The sequence below is a fragment of the Heptranchias perlo genome, chromosome 30 (genome assembly GCF_035084215.1).
Source record: "Heptranchias perlo isolate sHepPer1 chromosome 30, sHepPer1.hap1, whole genome shotgun sequence".
Classification (NCBI taxonomy): domain Eukaryota; kingdom Metazoa; phylum Chordata; class Chondrichthyes; order Hexanchiformes; family Hexanchidae; genus Heptranchias; species Heptranchias perlo.
Window position 1 is genome coordinate 15,873,829 of NC_090354.1, and position 24,226 is coordinate 15,898,054.

Below are 24,226 nucleotides of genomic sequence, written 5' to 3' on the forward strand. Positions count from 1 at the left end.
ATGTAATAGAGTGCCAGATGACAGCAGTGGGAAATTCAAATGGAGAATACGGTCTCGCTCTTGCATGTCTTTGCTGTCTTCATGTTGCTATTTGTCTCCATCTCTCCTCTTCTGCTTCTGTCTTTCTTTTTCTCTTCCCGTTGTCTTGTCGCCCCATAATTCTTCTTATTGCATTTCTCGCTGTCTTCTGCTTCTCTGCTTTTTCCTTTCGGCTGGGAAGTGGTATAAAGTGATGGGGAAAGGAGCCACCAATGGCTGTAGATTGCAATTGGGGCAGGGTCCGAGAGGAAAATGTGGCCTTTCTACACCTCGCCATGTCAATCATACTTCCTCCAGCCCTTCATTACCATCACGTCCCCTACCCCTTCACCTTCCCACTACCCGTTCCACTTACCCCTTCACCACTGAACGAGGAGCTCAACCCTTGTATCCTCCCCTCCCCTTGCTCCGCACCCTTAACCCTCCATCACTCCCTCCAACTTGCTCCCCCTCCCCCCCAAGACCAGATGGCAGGACGCCCAAAGTCTCCTTGACCTCAACCAGTTTCCCCCTCACTTTCTATGTGTTTCCCTCAGAGTCTTTGTTTGCTTTTAAATTTCAACTTTACTTTAAATAAAGAAATCAAATTAGAAAGCATGCTTGCCTTTCTCTCAATGTCTCACTGTTTCATAGGTGTTAGGAATTAGAAATTGCCTCACAGGTATGAGCAATTATCATTGACCTTTTCTAACTGACAACAATGAATTAGATAATTAGTTAGCTATCAACTTGAACTGGTGTTTTTTTCCCTGAAAATTGGAGTAACATTAAGTGAAGACACACTCTCTGCCCAGTGCCCATCTCTCTCCCTCAGCTTCATACACTTTCTAAAGTTTATAGAACATAAAATAACAGTTGTATCATAACAGTCACTTTTTTTCTCTCACACACACACACACACTCTATTCTTTAAAAGCACTCGGTATAAATTTGACCTCAGTGAAGCTTTTGAAATTTATCCTCTTGGATTTCAAATTTCTTTGAAGAAAATCTACTGCACAGAAACTACTGAGCTAAAGATATCCTATCAATACAGGTGACTTAATGGTGCTGACATATGCTGAGAAAGTAGTCATACTGCACATGCTTAGACTGCACAATCCAAATTTGGCTCAGAGTCAGAGTTCTGGGCAAAAATATCAAGCCCAAGCCCAGGCTATTGGGAATGAGGCCTTCAGGTGAATTTTAATGAAGGCATTAAAAGCACAAAAGAAATGTCAATGGATAAATGTAATTATGTTATTGTGAAATATATATTTTAAAAAAAAATTGTTTGTCTTTATTTTGTACATAGAAATTTCATGTGCTGAAGAAAAGAATGGCATTTTCAAAAAAAAAATCTAAGTATTTTGAACAATTGTGGTAACAAAGTGGCCACACTGCACAATTAGATTGACAAGCATACATAAATGTAGATACTGGAATTTATAATGGGAAACGGTGACACAAGTGTGGCAAAAACACGACAGCAGGAAGTCAAGTTAGACAGACAGGAAGTGTGCACAGGCACAAGATTTTAAATAAAATATAGATTACTCCCATGTCCCGTGGTGTTGCAAATGGGAAATCAAGACGAAATGTAATCATCAGCTGGAGCAGGGTTAGAAGGCAGGGGATAATTGCAGACTCTGTGTGTGTCCCTCACAGCTTACTTTCCCACCTAGCTTTGTATCGTCAGCAAACTTGGATACATTACTCTGGTCCCTTCATCTAAGTCACTAATATAGATTGTAAATAGCTGAGGCCCAAGCACTGATCATTGCGACACCCCACTAGTTACAGCCTGCCAACCTGAAAGTGACCTGTTTATCCCTATTCTCTGTTTCCTGTCCGTTAACCAATCCTCTATCCATGCTAATTTATTACCCACAACCCCTTATCTTGCGTAACAACCTTTTATGTGGCATCTTATCGAATGCCTTTTGGAAACCAAAATATACTACATCCACTGGTTTCCCTTTATCTACCCTGCTGGTTACATTCTCAAAGAACTCTAATAAATTTGTTAAACATGATTTCCCTTTCATAAAACCATGTTGACTCTGCCTAATCATAACAACAATTTTATGTAACAATCATGAGCATCAGTGACCACAATGGACTGTTATATTTTCCACTGTATTTAAATACCTTTGGTGGATGTTGATGCCTAAATGCTGAGTCCATCAAGCAGGCCCTTAGCTTGTTTTGATGCAGGTAGTGTATTGCAAGGGTCAGTGCCGAAGGCGCAGCACACATCCACATCCCATTTGGAGCACGTGTTTTGTGCTGCACATAAAATTTGTGCTTTAGCCCCTTGTACGTTAATACCCTTGTTTGTTTTTGCCTGCTTTACTGCTTGCTATATGGTCATTTTAGGAGCACAGGATTGGTCACAGATTATTACATGTCCTAAAGAACATTTTCAGTTATCAGCCAATTCGATTCACTCCACATAATATCAAGAAACAGCTGAGTGCACTGGATACAGCAAAAGCTATAGGGGCCCTGACAACATCCTAGCTGTAGTGCTGAAGACTTGTGCTCCAGAACAAGCCGCGCCTCTAGCCAAGCTGTTCCAGTACAGCTACAACACTGGCATCCACCCGACAATGTGAAAAATTGCCGAGGTATATCCTGTCCACAAAAAGCAAGACAAATCCAATCAGGCCAATTATCGCCCCATCAGTCTACTCTCAATCATCAGCAAAGTGATGGAAGGAGTTGGCGACAGTGCTGTCAAGTGGCAGTTACTCACCAATAACCTGCTCACCGATGCTCAGTTTGAGTTCGGCCAGGACCCACTCGGCTCCAGACCTCATTACAGCCTTGGTCCAAACATGGACAAAAGAGCTCAATTCCAGAGGTGAGGTGAGAGTAACTGCCCTTGTCATCAAGGCAGCATTTGACCGAGTGTGGCACCAAGAAGCCCTTGTAAAATTGTAGTCAATGGAAATCAGGGGGAAAACTCTCCAATGACTGGAATCATACCAAGCACAAAGGAAGATGGTAGTGGGTATTGGAGGCCAATCATCTCAGCCCCAGGAGTTCCTCAGGGCAGTGTCCTAGGCCCAATCATCTTCAGCTGCTTCATCAATGATCTTCCCTCCATAAGTGGGTATGTTCACAAATGATTACAGAGTGTGGAGCTCTATTCGCAATTCCTCAGATAATGAAGCAGTCCATGCCCGCATGCAGCAAGACCTGGACAACGTCCAGGCTTGGGCTGATGTGTGGCGTGAATGTTACTTGCCACTTAAGTGCCAGGCAATGACTATCTCCGACAAGAGAGAGTCTAACCACCTCCCCTTGACATTCAACAGCATTACCATCGCTGAATCCCCCACTAGCAACACCTTGGGGGTCACCATTGACCAGAAACTTAACTGGATCAGCCACATAAACACTGTGACTACAACAGCAGGTCAAAGGCTGGGTATTCTCTGGCGAGTGACTCCCCTCTTGACTCCCCAAAGCCTTTCCACCATCTACAAGGCACGAGTCAGGAGTGTGATGGAATACTCTCCACTTGCCTGGATGAGTGCAGCTCCAACAACACTCAGGAGGTTCGACACCATCCAGGACAAAGCATCCCGATTGATTGACACCCCATCCACCACCTTAAACATTCACTCCCTCCACCACCAGGTCACCGTGGCTGCAATGTGTACCATCTACAAGATGCACTGCAGCAACTCGCCAAACCGCGACCTCTACCACCTATATGGACAAGGGCAGCAGGTGCATGGGAACACCACCACTTGCACGTTCCCCTCCGAGTCACACACCATCCTGACTTGGAAATATATTGCGGTTCCTTCATTGTCGCTGGGTCAAAATCCTGGAACTTGCTACCTAACAGCACTGTGGGAGTACCTTCACCACATGGACTCCAGCGGTTCAAGAAGGTGGCTCACCACCACCTTCTCAAGGGCAATTAGGGATGGGCATTAAGTGCTGGCCTTGCCAGCGCATCCACATCTAACGAATGAATAAAAAAAAATAGCTTTTCCTTTCTACTGTTTGTCCTGAAAACATAGAAACATAGAAAAATAGAAGCAAGAGTAGGCCATTCGGCCCTTCGGGCCTGCTCCGCCATTCCAAATGATCATGACTGATCGTCTAACTCAGTACCCTGTTCCCGCTTTTTCCCCATATCCCCTGATCCCTTTAGCATTCAGAAATATATCTATATCCTTCTTGAATACATCTAATGACTTGGCCTCCACTGCCTTCTGTGGGAGAGAATTAAACAGGTTCACCACCCTCTGAGTGAAGAAATTTCTCCTCATCTCGGTTCTAAATGGCATACCACGTATCCTGAGACTGTGACCCCTGGTTCTGGACTCCCCAGCCATCGGGAACATCCCCCCTGTATCTAGTCTGTCTAGTTCTGTTAGAATTTTATGTGTTTCGATGGGATCACCTCTCATTCTTCTAAACTCTAGTGAATATAGGCCTAGTTGACCCAATCTCTCCTCATACGTCAGTCCTGCCATCCCAGGAATCAGTCTGGTAAACCTCCCTCCTCAGATAAGGAGACCGAAACTGCACACAATACTCCAGATGTAGTCTCACCAAGGCCCTGTATAACTTCAGTAAGACATCCCTGCTCCTGTACTCAAGTCCCCTTGCAATGAAGGCCAACATACCATTCGCCTTCCTAACTGCTTGCTGCACCTGATTGCTCGCTTTCAGCGACTGGTGTACAAGAACACCCAGGTCTCGTTGCACCTCCCCTTTTCCCAATCTATCACCATTCAGTTAATAATCTGCCTTTCTGTTTTTATAACCAAAGTGGATAACATCACATTTATCCACGTTATACTACATCTGCCATGTTCTTGCCCACTCACCCAATTTGTCTAAATCACATTGGAGCCTCTTTGCATCCTCCTCACAGCTCACATTCCACCCCAGCTTTGTGTCGTCTGCAAACTTGGAAATGTTACATTTAGTTCCCTCATCCAAATCATTGATATATATTGTGAATAGCTGGGGCCCAAGCACTGATCCCTGCGGTACCCCACTAGTCACTGCCTAACACCCGGAAAAAGACCCGTTAATTCCTACTCTCTATTTCCTGTCTGTCAACCAATTCTCAATCCATGCCAGTATATTCCCCCCAATCTCATGTGCTTTAATTCTGCACACTAACCTCTTGTGTGGGACCTTATCGAAAGCCTTCTGAAAATCCAAGTACACCATATCCACTGGTTCACCCCTATCTATTCTACGAGTCACATCCTCAAAAAACTCCAGTAGATTTGTTAAGCATGATTTCTCTTTCATAAACCCATGCTGACTTTGTCCAATCTCGTTAATGCCTTCCAAGTGTTCTGTTATCACATCTTTTATAATACTCTAGCATTTTCCCCAATACTGATGTTAGGCTAACTGGACTGTAATTCCCTGTTTTTTCTCTCCCTCCTTTTTTAAATAGTGGGGTTACATTTGCCACCCTCCAATTTGTAGGAACTGTTCCACAGTCTATAGAATTTTGGAAGATGATCAGCAATGCATCCACTATTTCCAGGGCCACTTCCTTTAGTGCTCTGTGATGTAGATTATCAGGCCCTGGGGATTTGTCAGCCTTTAGCTCCATTAATTTCCCTAGCACTATTTTTCTACTTATACTGGTTTCCTTCAGTTCCTTCCTCCCACTAGACCCTTGCATTTCTGGGAGGTTATTTGTGTCTTCCTTTGTGAAGACACAACCAAAGAATGTGTTTAATTGTTCTGCCATTTCTTTGTTCCCCATTATAATTTCCCCCGTTTCTGACTATAAGGGACCTACATTTATCTTCACTAATCTTTTTCTCTTGACATATTTATAGAAGCTTTTACAGTCAGTTTTTATGTTCCCTGTTAGTTTACTCTCATACTCTATTTTCCCCCTCTTAATCAATCTCTTTGTCCTCCTTTGCTGAATTCTAAACTGCTCGCAATCCTCAGGCTTGCCGCTTTTTCTGGCAATTTTATATGTCTCCTCTTTGGATCTAATACTATCCCTAATTTCTTTTGTAAGCCACGGTTGAGCCACCTTTCCTGTTTTGTTTTTGCGCCAGACAGGAATGAATAATTGTTGTAATTCCTGCATATGTTCTTCAAATATTAGCCATTGCCTATCCATCGTCATCCCTTTTAGTAAAGTTCCCCAATCTATCATAGCCAACTCACACCTCATACTTTTGTAATTTCCTTTATTTAGATTCAGGACCCCAGTTTCGGATTCAACTACTTCACTCTCCATCTTAATGAGGAATTCTATCATGTTATGGTCTCTCTTCCCTAAGGGACCCCGCACAACAAGATTGTTAATTAATCCTTTTTCATTGCACAATACCCTGTCTAGGATCGCCTGTTCTCTAGTTGGTTCCTCAACGTATTGGTCTAGAAAACCATCATGTACAAACTCCAGGAATTCCTCCCCCACAGTATTATTGCTAATTTGGTTTGACCAATCTATATGTAGATTAAAGTCACCCATGATTATAGTTGTACCCTTCTTGCATGCGTCTCTAATTTCTTGTTTAATGCCCTCCCCTACATCTCCTCTACTGTTTGGGGGCCTATTGACAACCCCCACCAACATTTTCTGCCGCTTGGTGTTTCTTAGCTCCACCCATACAGATTCCACATCGTGATTTTCCGAGCCAATATCCTTCCTCACTATTGCATTGATTTCTTCCTTACTAACATCGCTACCCCACCTCCTTTCTCTTTTTGCCTGTCCTTCCTAAATATTGAATACCCCTAGATGTTCAGTTCACATCCTTGGTCACCCTGCAGCCATGTTTCCGTAATCGCAACTATATCATAACCGTTAATATCTATCTGCACTGTTAATTCATCTAGCTTATTGCGAATGCTCCGCGCATTAAGACACAATGCCTTCAGACTTGTCTTTTTAAGATTGCTAGTCATCTTAGTTTTATTTTGCACTATGGCCCTCTTTGTTTTTCGCCCTGCTTTTCTCTGCCTTCCACTGTTGCTTCTTCCCTTTCTGTCTTTTGTTTCTATCCTTGTTTCCCCCTCCTCTGTCTCCCTGCTCAGGTTCCCAACCCCCTGCCATTCTAGTTTAAACATTCCCCAACAGCACTAGCAAACACCCCCGTGAGGATATCGGTCCCGGTCCTGCTCGGGTGTAACCCATCTCACTTGTACAGGTCCCACCTTCCCCAGAACCGGTTCCAATGTCCCAGGAATCTAAATCCCTCCCTCCTACACCATCCCTGCAGCCACGCATTCATCCAGTCTATTCTCCTGTTCCTATACTCACTAGCACATGGCATTGGTAGTAATCCTGAGATCACTTTTGAGGTCCTGCTTTTTAATTTATCTCCTAAATCCTTAAATTCACCTTGCAGGACCTCATCCCTTTTTTTTACCTATGTCGTTGGTACCGATATGGACCACGACTACTGGCTGTTCACCCTCCCCCTCCAGAATGCCCTGCAGCCGCTCCGTGACATCCTTGACCCTAGCACCAGGTAGGCAACATGCTATCCTGGAGTCACGTTTGCGGCCGCAGAAGCGCCTATCTGTTCCCCTTACAATTGAATCCCCTATCAATATAGCCCTGCCACTCTTATTCCTCCCCTCCTATGTGGCAGAGCCACCCGTGGTGCCACGAACTTGGCTCTTGCTGCTTTCCCCTGATAAGCCATCTCCCCCAACAGTATCCAAAGCGGTAAATCTGATGAGAGGGAGATGGCTCCAGGGGACTCCTGCTCTACCTGCCTTGTCCTTCTACTCTGCCTGGCGGTCACTCATTTCCTTTCTGCCTGCGTAATCTTTACCTGCGGTGTGACCACCTCACTGAACGTGCTATCCACGATAATCTCAGCATCGCGGATGCTCCACAGTGAATCCACCCGCAGCTCCAGCTCCAAAATGCGGTTAGCCAGTAGCTGCAGCTGGACACACTTCCTGCGCACATGGTCGCCAAGGACACCTGTAGTGTCCATGACTTCCCACATAGTGCAGGAGGAGCATATCACGGGTGCGAGCTCTGCTGCCATGACTTGCCTTCGATTTACACTGCGTTCTCCTCTCGGACTCTCTTCCCATTCTCGGGACTCTCCTTTTACATTGCGCTCACCTCTCGGAATCACCTTTTACACAGCGCTCACCTCTCGGACTCTCCTTTTACACCGTGCTCACCTCTCGGACTCTCCTCTCGCTCTCGGACTCTCCTTTTACACTGCGCTCACCTCTCGGACTCTCTTCCCACTCTCGGGACTCTCCTTTTACACTGCGCTCACCTCTCGGACTCTCCTTTTACTGCGCTCACCTCTCGGACTCTCTTCCCGCTCTCGGGACTCTCCTTTTACACTGTGCTCACCTCTCGGCCTCTCCTCCCGCTCTCGGTACTCCCCTTTTACACTGTGCTCACCTCTCGTACTCTCCTCTCGCTCTCGGACTTTCCTGAGTTTGAAAAATTCAGCCTACGTTGATATTTTCCAGAGGTTCATTGCCTGGTGCCAACTAACTAAGAACATAGGTTCCTGGCATACCAGGAAAAGAAACTTAAAAACCCAGGCAAGCCAATTAATTAACAGAATGTTGAAGACTCTCACATCGATCTGGTCAAAAAGTCTCCTGGAGATTGGAGACCTTGTATCAAACTTTTGGTGATCAGAGATCCAAAGTGAGGTGAATACTTTCACCTGGGAAAAAAATAAATTGATGCAATGGTGCAGATCATGAGGTTTCATACAGCATAGAAGTAGGAGACCACATACAGCATCTACAATATTACAACATTTTCATGTACATGTTTCGCAAATGGTTTCCCAGAACACTCCCATGGCGAGTGGAAGATGCAATATGAAGAATTTAAATTAGTAAAAAGAAAACTTAAAACAGATATCACAGGAATATATTCTCTATTGAAAAGACTGATAAATAATTGGAATAATCAGCCAGGTGATGTACTCGAGGCAAAAACATCACACATTCAAAATTTAGCTGGATGTTATAACAGGAGAAGTAGGAAACTAAAAGGATAGGTTTTGATGGACTCAATGGCCTTTTTTCATCCTTGGCTTCCGTATATAAGGAGATCGCAGCAATATGACATTTAATTAACTGCCATAAACACACCATAAATGGATCTGGGAGAAACAAGCAGAGGAGCCTCAGCTAACAGCGTGTGTTAAGTGGGTGTGAGGCGAATTAGCCAGAGTGCAGTTATTAGAAAGTCTCAGCCAAGAAAAGAGAATGGATGTGAGAGGCAATTTCCTGCAATTATCTTGAATTTTCAATCATTACACGAAAAATATGTGTGACTGATCAAAGCCAATAAAGTATGAAACAACCTCTTTGCACACTATTTCACTACTGCAAGATATAATTTACACAAAAATATCCACGGTTAGATTTGCAATAACGTACCCTTTTTCCAGAAACTGAAAATGGAAAAATTGTGGTGGCGATTTCACCTCAAAAGATTCTGGATTTCACTTGTACATTCTGTGGAACCCTAGAAAGCAGATCCCAGGAAATGATTTGCAGGAAGTGAGCTTAAGTTGTTTCTATTAGAGGCTTGTTCAAGTGTTAATAGTATCTTATTCTAACTGAAGCTTTGATCTCAGTCTCAACTATCTAGGCCAGGTAAGGATGGATATATATATATATACACACACACGCACGCACATATCTCTACTTACGGGTTTACATCGCTTGTGTAATGCAATGTCCTTTCAGTTTAACATGTTACATTCGTAATTTCACATTTGCAGACCTATCTCTCGGCTTCATTATCTGCTATACTTCAATACTTCTATTAAACATTATGATTTTGTATTCATTGGAAACAAAAAAAATATTTAGAACTGGGTTTTTAGAAAGTGACACGTCCAGTTTTCCCTCATTTTGATGTGCAAAATGGTGACAGACATGCATAACTTGGCAGTAAACAGGTTATTTAAGATGGATTGTGAATCCAAAAGTAGAAAAAATTAATGCAAAATTAACAAGTTTCAAGTGAGATGAGTGAACTTTCTCTTTACTGAGTAGTGGATATGAAACCTCCTGCAAAAGCAATTGGCACTAGAGTGAACAATACTTAAAAAAAAAATCTGTTTAAGAAGAGGAAGCCCAGAAATTTACAGTACAGAAGGAGGCCATTTTGTCTATCATGTGTGCTGGCTCTTTAGTAAAGCAATCTAAAATTAATCCCTCTGGCTTGCTCTCTTCCCAAATCTCTGTATCTCCCTCTGCTTCAAATGTTTATCTACACTTCCCTTAAAAGAGGCAATGGTTTCGGCCTCAACTAGTACCTGTGGTAACGCCATAACAATCTGCCTAAAGAAACTCCTCCTAAACTCTGAGTGACCATTTTAAATTGATTTCACTATCAAAATCCTTCAGAATTTTAAAAACCTCTATTAAATCTCTTCTTAGCCTTCTCTGCTCTACTGGAATTAGTCCCAGTATCTCAAGTCTCTCCTCATAATTATAATTCCTCATCCCTGTTATCATACTGAGGGCAAAAGGAGGGTAGTCACTCATCTATAGAACAAAATGGTTCCTGCGCTGCAACTACGGAGTCACAGGTGAAATGTAACTGCTCAGAGTTGTAAATGTGAGTTATAAGGCTGGAATAATATTCTGCAGTTTTGCCTGATTATCTTTGAGGAGCAAGAAAATAATTATTTATTTTCCTGGAAGTTTTGCTCTGGCTTGTTGCCATCCTGAGGTGATTAAGTGAATTAGGCATGGTCCAAGATGAGGGAACTGCTTAATAGGCTGAATGCCTTTTTATTTTTCCACATTTTAGGTTCTAGGTTCGCCTGGGCTTTGCTCTTGTGGTTTATAATCTGAAGCTGTCAATGCATAAATGCCATATACTGCATATTCTGACTAAATGTATCTATTAATATATTAAAATTGGAACATACATCAGGCACTCCTTTTTACAGCATTAGCATTCTGTGTAATGCCTCTACTTGGCACCTCAATAGGAAGTCCCATTATTAAGTGAGCAGCTATTACCTATCATGGGTCATAGTCAATTCAGCATCTCCATTTCTACCTCTAGATGGAGCTTCAGATGCTCCACTTCACTATTGCTAAATCACACTTATACAGATTCAAGACATTCACAACCCCAGGACACAACTAACCTTACAGCCTACCCACCTCCACAATACATAAGGTTGGTTTGAATAATTATTAAATAATTTCAATTTTATTTTTAGTTTATATACATTTTTTTTTTACTTTCATTACATCTACTCTATGGATTGTTGCTTATTTTTCCCTGTTAAAGTTATGACTGCTGTTGAAACAAATTACAATGGCCACCTCTGCAGGTAGAAGAATATCTTGAACACACCTTCAAAAATGTGAACTACTACTAACAAACACAGCACACTGTCACTGATCATTACATGTTAAAGTAGAACAGTTCGCATGCATACTGTTTTCAAATGTATGAAATATCGACCCTGTGGATAATGAAATTACCATATCAGTTTACAGAATAAATTGCATAAAACAGCAGATGGCTATGGGCTGTTGTAAAACTAAGTCATTCTTGCAGTAAGAGCATAAACTCTTACTCAAAAGAATTATACTCTTTATATGCATATAATACACCTGTAACAATGACAAATTTTCTTTTGCTACCTCACACCTACCAGCATGGAAATCACAATAATTTTGTAAACCTAAAGGGAATAGTTGGGAAGATCAATATTTTCACACAGGCAGCAGTTTCAATTCCAGATTAAATTTCAAGTTTAATTGTATTCCATAATACCAATGACATCTATATTTGTGCACTTTACCTGATCAACAGCATATAAGTAATTCAGTTGCTAACTAAAATTGTAGTACCCTTGTCCAGAGGAGGCAAGTGCAGGAGAGGAGAAGGCTTTTTTCAAAAACAAATTATGGTTGCAATGTGCTCGGCAAAATGGTGGTAGTCCTGACCATGATTATCAGTCTTGGCAGAAATACTTCAATTAGAGCAGTATGTCCTACATACAAGGTACAGCAGTTTGCTCTATGTTCTTGGCAGAGAAATTTGCCCCATGCCTAAAATCATGAATAAAAATAATTGCCATTTAAGGATGAAAGAAAAAAACATTAGAGAAAGGAAGTAAAAGAGGAGGCATGAAGAAAGGAGCAAATGAATGAAGACAGGGCAAATTGCATAAAAGAGTCAGATAAGATAGAAAGAAAATTGAAGGCAAGAAACAGAAATTAGAAAGTTCATAAAATTATTTTTTTTAATTGAAAATACAACCAGATTGTTTTTGTTGATTACTGAAATACCATTTTAAAAAAGGCATGCTTTGAACAGTATACAATTGGCCAGCTCATTTTTGAATCTACCTTCTATGAGGACATGTAAATTAAAACAAAAATTACATTCAAATCTAATGTAATGAGTATTTACATGACATTAATAAGCTAGCAGATAAGAAAATCATGCTCATCATGTCTAAATGTGCAATGTTTACACTATATGTCACCTCCACAAAACTGCACAGGAAGCCTCAATATTCCATAAGACATGACAGCACATAGATGTCAAACAGCAACTAGAATTATTAAACAGTAACTAGAACTTTGACAGAATTCATCTAAAATTAGATTATAGAAATGTAGGCTTATATCAATATATAAAATATAGATTTATTCCTCAGCAATTTTTCTATATAGCATATATTTCGTGATGTTTTGAATTCAGATTTCACATAGTGCTTGTACTATTAGTTCAAAGTATTCCCCCCACCCTCACAAAATTGTGTCGTAATGCCATTAGATTTTTCAGATGGAAACGCTCTCATAGAAAGTAAAGTTGCCAATCATGGCAAATGTCTTGTAAATAACATGCAACATATAAAAAACCAGCCAGCAAGGGTCAACCAGGAATAGTACAATCTGCAAGCTACTAAGGATGAAGTATAGAAGAACCTATTATGTACACCTTCCACAGAGTAAGTAAAGAGCTTTTAAAAATTAGTCTTTTGAAAAATTTTTGCTCAAGGACGAACATCCTGAAATAAAAGCCCAATGACTTGGCAAGATCTGCAGAACTGTGGTTGCCATGACAAGCAAATTAGTATGCCATGCACAAAACAGCTGAATTACTGTATCTCAGGCTTCCTGTTTAGGTTAGAACAGGTTATCTATTTGGGTGTGGAGTAAATAAGCTTACCAAAGAAAAGCAATATATATAAAGCCATTTAGTGATAAACAGGGGACAGTGCATCTCAGTTAATACATTAGACTTGATAGAAATAAAGTACTATTATTTTGAGTGGGAATAGAGGAAATAAAAGTTTATGCAAACTTCTAATACTGTAAATGAACAGAGAAGTTATATGAACCCCAATAACGTTTGGTTAATCTATACTATATCGAGGTTTAGAAATTAAAATAGATGTTAGTTTGTACTGAAGGTGTCACATGCTTACTATTTAAACCTGAACACTATTTTGCATAATTTGTTTTGGACTTGACAGTGACCATCTTTGAAGTTGAAATGATTTTATTGAAAGTTACTAAAGTATATTTCTTAAACTTATATTGCTAACATTCAGTTGAATTTAGTAAGCCAAGAAATAGTTTAGAGAAATACACTTTTCTTACTGGTATTTTTGTTACTTTTAATATTATGAAAGCCTTTTTGGTTTATTATTTAATATAAATTCTGAATTTCTATTTTGATTATTTTTCTTAAAGAAATATTAGACTGGTTAACACTGGTTAACTTTTTAAAAACATTTTTGTAATTTTCTGATATTTTCCTCAGAGCTATGTGATAACTGAAAAATTTTAAATGATCTGCTTTTAATTCCAACACAATATTTGGATACATCCTCGATTTTGTTTATTTAGTGCATTTTTAAACCATGTACCCATTATTAACAAATGAAAAACGAGTAATCACAGCAACATTGCCACTTAGAACTATTAAAAACTACAGCCAGTGTCAACATAGAGTTAAAAATCCCTCCAATTATAAACAGGCTGAACAGTAAATTAAACCACTTATTTGTAGGAGGAAAGGGAATATTCACAAGTAATTTGTTACATATTGTCCTTATGTGCTGTTTAAGAAAAAAAATAGGTTGACTCCTGCTTTATCACAGTATTAACAGGAAATGTTGTTACTCTCTAAGGCATAAAGTAGGATTGCACTCTGAACCTCATAGTGATGCACAGCTCTAATCACAGTAAAGCTTTCTAATCAGGCATTTTCAGCCTTAATAGAATATATTATGTATAAGGCGAAGGGGGAGGCACTACACATTATCAGTGCTCTGACATAATACTAAACGTGGTTGAACATAAACTGTCGAGTATCAGCATGGTAACCCTAAATATTTATGGCCCTTCCTGCTACAATGCTATGTGGTGTCTTGAATTATTACTCCAGGGCTTTGACACTATATTTTAAGTCTGAAAAACATAAGACCACCCATTTAACATGCTAAACAAAGCTACAATGAATTAAAATGAGGGGAGCTGGATTAACCAACTGTTTGTTTTAAACTGCTAAAGCTGTGCTGGCAACATTAAGAAGCTTAAGTTTCCATAGCTAAAAATATCCCAATATTCTTAGCTTCGGCATACCTCAAAAAGCAGTATGGTATCACATAGCTATCTAGTGCTGACAGATAACTACCACGTGCTGAATAAACAGATCCCAGAAATAACCACGTTCAAAAATTTAAGGTTAGAACTATTTAAAAATCACATCAATATTAAAGTGCTGAAAACAATGGTCATATTAAAACACCAATCTCTTTTAAAAAGAAACCGACGAACACTTACGTGCAATATCAACAAAGTACTGAAGTAAGTAACAGTGATTCAAAGGTACTCAGAAACTTATTTTAAAAATTGTACTTCACAAACACTCATCCGAGATGTTATTCAGCTAAGTATTTTTAAATGTTATGTCTTTCATGATGTAAATAATCTTTTATGTATGAAAGATATCAGGATCATTAACGCTACTTGGTTTAATATTGAAAATACTGCATTTGAAATAGTTTGCAGATGCTAGGGGAACTACCACCAAATGAATCATTCTGCTTACCTGAAGTTGGCATAGTGTGCATCCGACTTTGTGGCAACAATTCTAGGGGCTGCTCTCGTCCAGATACACCATCTGAGGAGAAACACGATTCAGTTTCATAAATAGTCTGTAACATCTTTTTCAGTCCAGGCACTTCGGGCTTCAATAACATGACAAAGTCATCAAATACTGAATAATTTTCAGATCTTCTTCTACAAACAACTTTTGTTAAACTTCTAAGCTGCTGAGTATAGTCTTATCCTTTAAACGTTGCTGCTGAAAGCTGTGTACAAAAATCCCCAGATCCTTTTTAACACAGTCAAGCCTGGTGAAATGCACAGTGGAACAAACATCCCAAATTAACGTTGGGGTTTTCAATCAAACCGCTACAGAAAACATTCAGTCATCTTCCTTTTAGCAAGAGATTAATCAGACAACATGCAACATCGTGGCTAGATAGGGAAAGCCCTTTACCGAAAAGACACCTTAAGTGCACTGACAAGCACAATTCAGTATGAAAAGATTAATCCTCTCACTGGCAATGAAAATAAGCAACCATACAAGCTGCCTACTGCAATTAAAGCTCGTACATTTACATTCAAGTCAACAATAATACAGCCTGAAGCAGACTGAAATAGAACGATAGGAGGAGCCAGCTATAAATAGGTCATGCACGCTCAGGGAACGAGGAACATTCATACAAACACAGGCAACCAATCAGCAGCTTCAAAATATCATTTCCTAGCTCGTGCACATTTTAACTCCATGAATATTGTTGCCAAGACTAGCTAAATTTCTACTGTATATTCAGCTTAAATGTAATGAGATAACAAAGCAGGTACAAAACTCTCAAATGGCAAGAACAACCCTGAAGCCTTCAAAAAGATGTTTTAAAGTCTTATTTATAACATTATATGAGTGTTTATTATGTGTAGAGTATTTAAATGCTTTTTAAATCAGTCAGATCCAAACAGCCTTTCTGAAATAATGATACTTTAGACCTCACAATTTGTAACAAGGCTTTGCAACAATGTCATATTGTGTCTCAACAGGAACTATTTCTTTTGGGGGAGGAGGGAAATCGGTCTTTACTTAAAGTCCCAAACCTCAAATATTCATGACAGTTTAAAATGAATTGGAATATTGCAGGTTTCTTTTGTGATTTTGATAAAAATAAGCAACTGCTAAATTCACAAGAGGATTGAGGGACAAAGTGCATGTCCATACATTTGCCTTGGATGAATTACTAGGATTGCCAGGGCAAGCATTCTTGGAGGAAAGCTTACAACTGCAAGTTTAAGTAGAACTCCCTTTTATTTGAAAACATTTAAATTCTTAAAAAAACTATTATATAGCATTAATCACAAAAGAGGGTTTTTTTTCTGTTAAGGATAATGCATAAAGGATAATAATGTAATTAGAAGATGCACTCCAATGAGCACACCTTTTACAGTGTCTGATCCTTTAAGTCAAGTTTTTCCAAAGGTCCTGAATTAATTTCAGCTTGCTTAACCATTAACCTATAATGGGGTTAGTGTTTCTTCTAAACATGCAATTATGCATTCTATATTCCCACTCTTGTTTCTACCAATCTGAGTTTATTGACTGTTTTGATTTGTTTAGAATTGATCAAGAATATTTCATTAACAAATCGTAAGTATAGCTTGCATTCACTCACTGGTGATTTTTGGAAGAATGCAAGACTGTCAGAGAAAGGCAGCAAATTTGGGAGGTAAACGGTATCTCTAATACTAATAATTTTTTCATACAATTATGAATTAATACTTGCAATACTTTGGGACAGACACCTTGTTTGGCTCTGGCCTTCTTACCTATTACCCAACTAAAGCTATACACACAATTTTGAAATTAACAAAGTGTGCAAATTCAGAGGAAAATACAACATAGGAATGTTTGCACTGAAGTTGATCGCAAATTTGAGGAAGCACATGCAGCAAGAAGCAGTGTCCCTGAGCTTGATTGTTTGTCACCAATTTTTTGAGAGTATATCCCTAATTGGCTGGTTCACAGTTTGAGTGGTCTGCTTTTAGAATATGCTACTTTTATATTAGTGTTAGCATTGTATTGTGTTCTCTTGGGTGCTAACCTGACACCAATAGAACAGTCTAAAACACAGGCACATGGGTGACTCTGAAACATGCAATGGTCATAAGATCACCTAAAAGTTCACAAAGCTCTGGCAGCTCTCTGTATAACCATTTAAATTTTAATAATTGAAAGCAGCCGCCTTTTATGTCAGCTGTTTTCTATCGCTAAAAATCGCAGCAAGTTGATAATGAAGAGCAGTGCTAGTTCCTACATTCAAGAACACCTACATGGAGCTTTGTATTCCCCAGCCTCACACTAATGAGAGCAGACAACATAACCACAGTTCCTCAGTCATACTGTTGCTAAAGTGCACCTGAGACTACATACAGCATTAAAGTATAAAGCGCCTCCTCCACTAGTATTTACCTTACATAACAGTGATTCCACTAATTAGAGTGGGTAGCTTTAGCTTGAACTAAAAAAAGCACAAGAACATTTCCAAAGTGGAAAAATACTGTAAAAGTATTGTTAAAGAACTTGTATAAACACTGTAATAAGTGCCTTCTGGCAGCAGGTGGATGACATGGTTCCAATCATTTTTGTCAGTGTTACACCCACATTGGATTACAAATAACTACTGTAAATGCCTCCTCTGCAGGGAAAATTGTATATAGCTTTACTCCCTGTTATTAACACCCTTGTACACTGTCCTGTTGTGTTTACTAAAATGCTCTGTGAGAACTAAAGCATCACTGCTGTGATGTTTGAAGTCCCCTGTTGTTTAAAAATTAAAAATGTTTCCCAAAAATTGTTGCAGCTTTTATTTAACTGCATTAGAGTCACTCTAAATCAAACCAGCCAATGCCTCCTACATGATCTCAAAATTAAATTAAATTAAATATTGCTACATATAAAACTAATCCTGGGACTGTTTTACACCCTCTCGAGACTGAAACAATATTGATGACAATTCAGAAAAGGGCAAGACAATTTGTTTAGTCAACCCCAAAATTACAAAATAATCTTACTGCAGTAATAAAAGCCAGTCCTTTTTTTAAAAAAAAAGAGTAATTACAATTCAATTTTATTTATATAGATTCAGATGTGATGAAAAAAAGTGAACAGCCATTTAGTGCTGTGTTTGGAAAACTCCATTGAAATTATTACATTGAGAGACTCTAAGAACACCTACATGGAGCTTTGTATTCCCCAGCCTCACACTAATGAGAGCAGACAACATAACCACAGTTCCTCAGTCATACTGTTGCTAAAGTGCAATTTGCAGTAAGTGCAATTTGTTTTTTGCATTGTGTTGTACCAGGTTGTTTATTGTCCTGTTTATATTATAGATATGCAAGGTCAAATATTTTCAGTGGAGTATTAAATTTGAGGAATGAGAGATGGGTTATTGTTTTTAATTTAAACTCCTTTAATGTAAATCAGAGGGAATATGCAATTACAACTGGATTCTTAAATCAAAAACTCTTTTGTAAACCTTATAGGCCCTCCCTATCCAATTTTCACCACAGCATCTCAATACTTGTCACACCTCTTTTTAAAGGACTTTCCTGAATTTTGACCCCTTGTCTTGATATTTGCTAGCCACGTCCTTTACATTATTAACCGTGCACGCCATATTGTTCTTCTCCCCCAGAACATGGCTTTTGATGCTGCCCCAAGCTCCCTTCAAAACATGTCATCATTGGTTTTGGCCACAGTACCACGACCTATGAAGGAAACATCACGCCATTCATTTCTTTGGCCCTTACCACTGGTGGGATATTGATTGTGGCAGTTCTAAGTGCTTCCCAGCTAGAATTTCCCACCTCACCAGGGGCACTGGTCAGTTTTAGGGTATGATTCATAGATGAGGACCACATTAAGCTCTATTGGGTCCTCTGCCAAAACCGTCCACTACTCAAGGATCATCCGGGAAAGCAAAGGTAACTTCCTGCATCTTTTCTACAGTCAACTGCCTTAAACACCTTTCTTCCTCCCATTCCACCTCATCTTTTACAAGTGCGAAGAGATCACGGATTTCTTTGTCACCAAAATAAAGTCTATTTGTTCAGCTGCCTCTTGTGCTTCCTCCCTTCCCATTGCCCACCTAGCCAAACCTCTTCTCAGGCCCCTCCTTATCAGAGCTCTAAACCCCCAGTTTTTCTCCCAGCTCCCCTCATACTCTCTCTGATCCAAGAGACCCATCTCCTTCTCCCTCAACTCCATTCCCACTTAACAGCTGACCACCCAACTTCCTTTCCTAGCCCCCATGCCAACTAACATTGTAAATGGTTCTCTCTCCAACTGGACTGTGTCCCTTCTTTTCAAAACTGCTGACATTATCTGTGGCTATGACTTCTCTGGAGTCTTTGACATGGTCGATCATACCATCCTTCTCCAATGTCTCTACCTGCACTGTTCAGCTTCAGTGGCTTCTCTTCACAGCCCTACACAGTCACCTCTGGAATCCCCCGAGAATCCAGGTTTGGCCCCATTCTCTTCCTCATCTACATGTTGCCTCTTGGCGACATCATCTGCAGGCGAAGAGTCAGCTTCTAAATATACTCTGATGACCTCAAAGTACCTCTAACTCTCCATCACGTCTCTCCACCCATGCACTGCTTGTCCGACATCGAGTCTTGGATTAGTCTCAATTTCCTCCAGCTAAACACTGGAAAGACTGAAGCCATCATCTTTGGCCCCCGCCACAAATTCTGTACCTTCGCCGATTCCATCCCCCTTCTCTGGCTATTGTCGCAGGCTGAAGCAGACTGCTTACAACCTTGGGGTCCAGTTCCACCCCAAGTTGAGCTACCGACCCCATATTCTGTTCATCACAGACTATCTTTTTCCACTTCCACAACATCACTTTTCCCGATCCTGACTGTACCCAATCTGCCACTGCTATCCATGGCCATACCTTTGTCATCTCTAGGCTTCACTATTCCAACGGTCTCCTGGTCATCTTTCCATCCCCCCCTCCTCTGTAAACTTCAGCTCATCCAAAACTCTGCTGCTCATATCATGTCCTGTGCAGTCTTCACCACTGGCCTTGTTGATCTTCATTGGCCCATGGTACTCCAGTGCCTCAAATTTAAAATTCTCGTCTTTGCGTTTAAATCCCACCATAGCCTCTCTATCTCTGTAACCCACTACAGAATTACAAGGCCCTCCTCCCACCCCAACATTGCAAACTCTCCATTCCTCTTGTGCATCCCTCCCCTCCCTTTGTCCCACCATTGGCAGCCATGCCTTCAACCACCTAGGCCTTATTGCTCCTGAATTCCCTCCCTAAATTCCACCCCCTCTCCTCCTTTAAAACCCTCCTTAAAGCCAATTTCATTGACCAAGCTTTTGGTTACCCGTCCCAATATCTTTTCGGCTTGACATCCATTTGTTTGCTTACATCTTGGGATTTTTTTTCTGTTAAAGGTTTTTTATTTATTCGTTCATGGGATGTGGGCGTTGCTGGCGAGGCTGGCATTTATTGCCCATCCCTAATTGCCCTTGAGAAGGTGGTGGTGAGCCGCCTTCTTGAACCGCTGCAGTCTGTGTGGTGACGGTTCTCCCACAGTGCTGTTAGGAAGGGAGTTCCAGGATTTTGACCCAGCGATGATGAAGGAACGGCGATATATTTCCAAGTCGGGATGGTGTGTGACTTGGAGGGGAACGTGCAGGTGGTGTTGTTCCCATGTGCCTGCTGCTCTTGTCCTTCTAGCTGGTAGAGGTCGCGGGCTTGGGAGGTGCTGTCAAAGATGCCTTGGTGAGTTGCTGCAGTGCATCCTGTGGATGGTACACACTGCAGCCACAGTGCACCGGTGGTGAAGGGAGTAAATGTTTAGGGTAGTGGATGGGGTGCCAATCAAGCGGGCTGCTTTATCTTGGATGGTGTCGAGCTTCTTGAGTGTTGTTGGAGCTGCACTCATCCAAGCAAGTGGACAGTATTCCATCACACTCCTGACTTGTGCCTTGTAGATGGAGGAAAGGCTTTGGGGAGTCAGGAGGTGAGTCACTCGCTGCAGAATACCCAGCCTCTGACCTGCTCTCGTAGCCACAGTATTTATATGGCTGGTCCAGTTAAGTTTCTGGTCAATGGTGACCCCCAGGATGTTGATGGTGGGGGATTCAGCGATGGTAATGCTGTTGAATGTCATGGGGAGGTGGTTAGACTCTCTCTTGTTGGAGATGGTCATTGCCTGGCACTTATCTGGCGCGAATGTTATTTGTCACTTATGAGCCCAAGCCTGGATGTTGTCCAGGTCTTGCTGCATGCGGGCTCGGACTGCTTCATGATTTGAGGGGGTGCAAATGGAACTGAACACTGTGCAATCATCAGCGAACATCCCCATTTCTGACCTTATGATGGAGGGAAGGTCATTGATGAAGCAGCTGAAGATGGTTGGGCCTAGGGCACTGCCTTAAGAAACTCCTGCTGCAATACCCTGGGGCTGAGATGAATGGCCTCCCACAACCACTACCACCTTCCTTTGTGCTAGGTATGACTCTAACCACTGGAGAGTTTCCCCCCGATTCCCATTGATTTCAATTTTACTTGGGCTCCTTGGTGCCACATTTGGTCAAATGCTGCCTTAATGTCAAGGGCAGTCACTCTCATCTCACCTCTGGAACTCAGCTCTTTTGTCCATGTTTTAACCAAGGATGTAATGAGGTCTGGAGCCGAGTGGTCCTGGCCGAACCCAAACTGAGCATCGGTGAGCAGGTTATTGGTGAGTAAGTGCCGCTTCATAGCACTGTCGACAACACCTTCCATCACTTTGCTGATGATTGAAAGTAGACTGATGGGGCGGTAATTGGCCGGATTGGATTTGTCCTGCTTTTTGTGGACAGGACATACCTGGGCAATTTTCCACAGTGTCGGGTAGATGCCAGTGTAAGTTTTTGTTGCTATTGTTGTAAGTTAATAATAATGGTGGGTGTAGCAGCAAATACAAAGCCGACAGCTCAGTGTCTACAAACAGTAAATTTTTATTTTAGTTTTCAGCACAACAATTTAGGACCATAAAGAAAGGATTAGCCTCAGCAGATTTGGGGGAGAGGGGTGGAATTAGAACCGCTGCATGTTGAAGCAGCACCATTTTCAACTGATATAATTTCTTACAGAGCTGTCTTCTGACAGGTTATACTATTGTTTCCAGCTGAAATAGTACATTTCTGTAAGGACAAGCAGAGTGAAACAGGTTAGAATGAAGAAAATCACAAAAGGTAAATCGATTTATTGAAAAAAAATCCCACAATGGGGGTGGGGAGAAGTCAGGAGAGAGAGAATAGGGTGTATTTTATATTTAAGTGCAACTCCCCTCCCAGTACTTTTCTTCTTAAACACTGAAAAGTGGAACACAGTCCACAATGACCATCTCCAACAAGAGAGAGTCTAACCACCTCCCCTTGACATTCAACGGCATTACCATCGCCAAATCCCCCACCATCAACATCCTGGGGGTCACCATTGACCAGAAACTTAACTGGACCAGCCATATAAATACTGTGGCTACGAGAGCAGGTCAGAGGCTGGGTATTCTGCAGCGAGTGACTCACCTCCTGACTCCCCAAAGCCTTTCCACCATCTACAAGGCACAAGTCAGGAGTGTGATGGAATACTCTCCACTTGCTTGGATGAGTGCAGCTCCAACAACACTCAAGAAGTTCGACACCATCCAAGATAAAGCAGCCCGCTTGATTGGCACCCGATCCACTACCCTAAACATTCACTCCCTTCACCACCGGCGCACTGTGGCTGCAGTGTGTACCATCCACAGGATGCACTGCAGCAACTCGCCAAGGCTTCTTCGACAGCACCTCCCAAACCCACGACCTCTACCAGCTGGAAGGACAAGAGCAGCAGGCACAAGGGAATAACACCACCTGCACGTTCCCCTCCAAGTCACACACCATCCCGACTGGGAAATATATCGCCGTTCCTTCATCGTCGCTGGGTCAAAATCCTGGAACTCCCTTCCTAACAGCACTGTGGGAGAACCGTCACCACACAGACTGCAGCGGTTCAAGAAGGCGGCTCACCACCACCTTCTCAAGGGCAATTAGGGATGGGCAATAAATGCCGGCCTCGCCGGCGACACCCACATCCCATGAACGAATAAAAAAAAATCATTAAAGAGTCAGCATATGGCTCAAACAGTTCAACTACTGTAATGGTATCACGATTGCAGGTGGGTTTGAAACCTCTTACAATTGGATCTTTCAAATTTTTTTAAAAAATGGTTCTTCTCTTCCCCAAGAAAACTGACAAATAAGGCCAGTGCACACAAATCGCACATAATACTAACTATTTCCCCTTCTAGTGGCCTCTTTGGCCTTTCCACACCATTTATCATTCCCTGATCAATAGCAGAAGCAAGAAAAAGACTATCTTTCGGGCCTCTCCCAATAAGACTTTGAATTGGCTGCCAGGACATGCATGACAGTAGAGTATACAGACCTGTTCTTAGTTTCCTCTTTCTTCCTCCCTATGGAAAAAGATCTAACCTCCATACGACACCTCCTCTGATACAGCCTAGTTGAATTTGTTAACTCACTATATTTACACCATGCAACTGAAAGCAAAAATTTGAGTCCCACCACTGAGCACATCAAGTTGGCATACTACTGGGTGAGGTAGTAATGCATCTCATCTATTTTCACTTAGTCCATCCCTTTGCACTCTAATGTGAAAATGAGCTTCCTACAGTGTGTGGTTGGATATCCAATATCAATTCTGACTAGTCCATCCCCTAACTAGTCTACTCATTTATTCCATAATACAAGGGAAATGAAGGCCAGGCAAGTCAGTACACAAACATGGCTATGCTGTCTAAGATATACAATAGAAGGGAGAAAGGGATTTTGTATCCCCTTCATGACCTGTATCCTGGTTTACCTGTGTTTGACCAAGATTGATTAATAGACCTAATGGCTCATTTAACCTTGTCTCAGGATACATGCATCAAAAACATCTACAGGTGTTTCTTTTAGAAAAATATCACTGTGTACTGAAAGTCAAAAACTAGGCTTTTAAAAAAAGTATTTTAATTTGAGAAGACCACGAAAAAATTAATTCAGTACAATAAAAACATACGGTGACACAAACATTACAGT

The 24,226-nt window shown here is 41.1% G+C and overlaps 1 protein-coding gene across 10 annotated transcripts in view; it reads right to left on the reverse strand.

Moving 5' to 3' along the window:
- The window catches only part of hdac5 (histone deacetylase 5), a 275,728-nt gene that overhangs the window by 161,475 nt on the left and 90,027 nt on the right, over window positions 1-24,226 (reverse strand). For 5 of the 10 annotated variants that reach the window (XM_067968978.1, XM_067968971.1, XM_067968970.1 and 2 more), the window contains exon 1: window positions 15,086-15,522. In XM_067968978.1, coding sequence (XP_067825079.1) covers window positions 15,086-15,236 — 151 coding nt within the window. In that variant the 5' untranslated portion in view covers window positions 15,237-15,522. The other 5 variants (XM_067968975.1, XM_067968972.1, XM_067968974.1 and 2 more) reach the window with 2 other exon arrangements.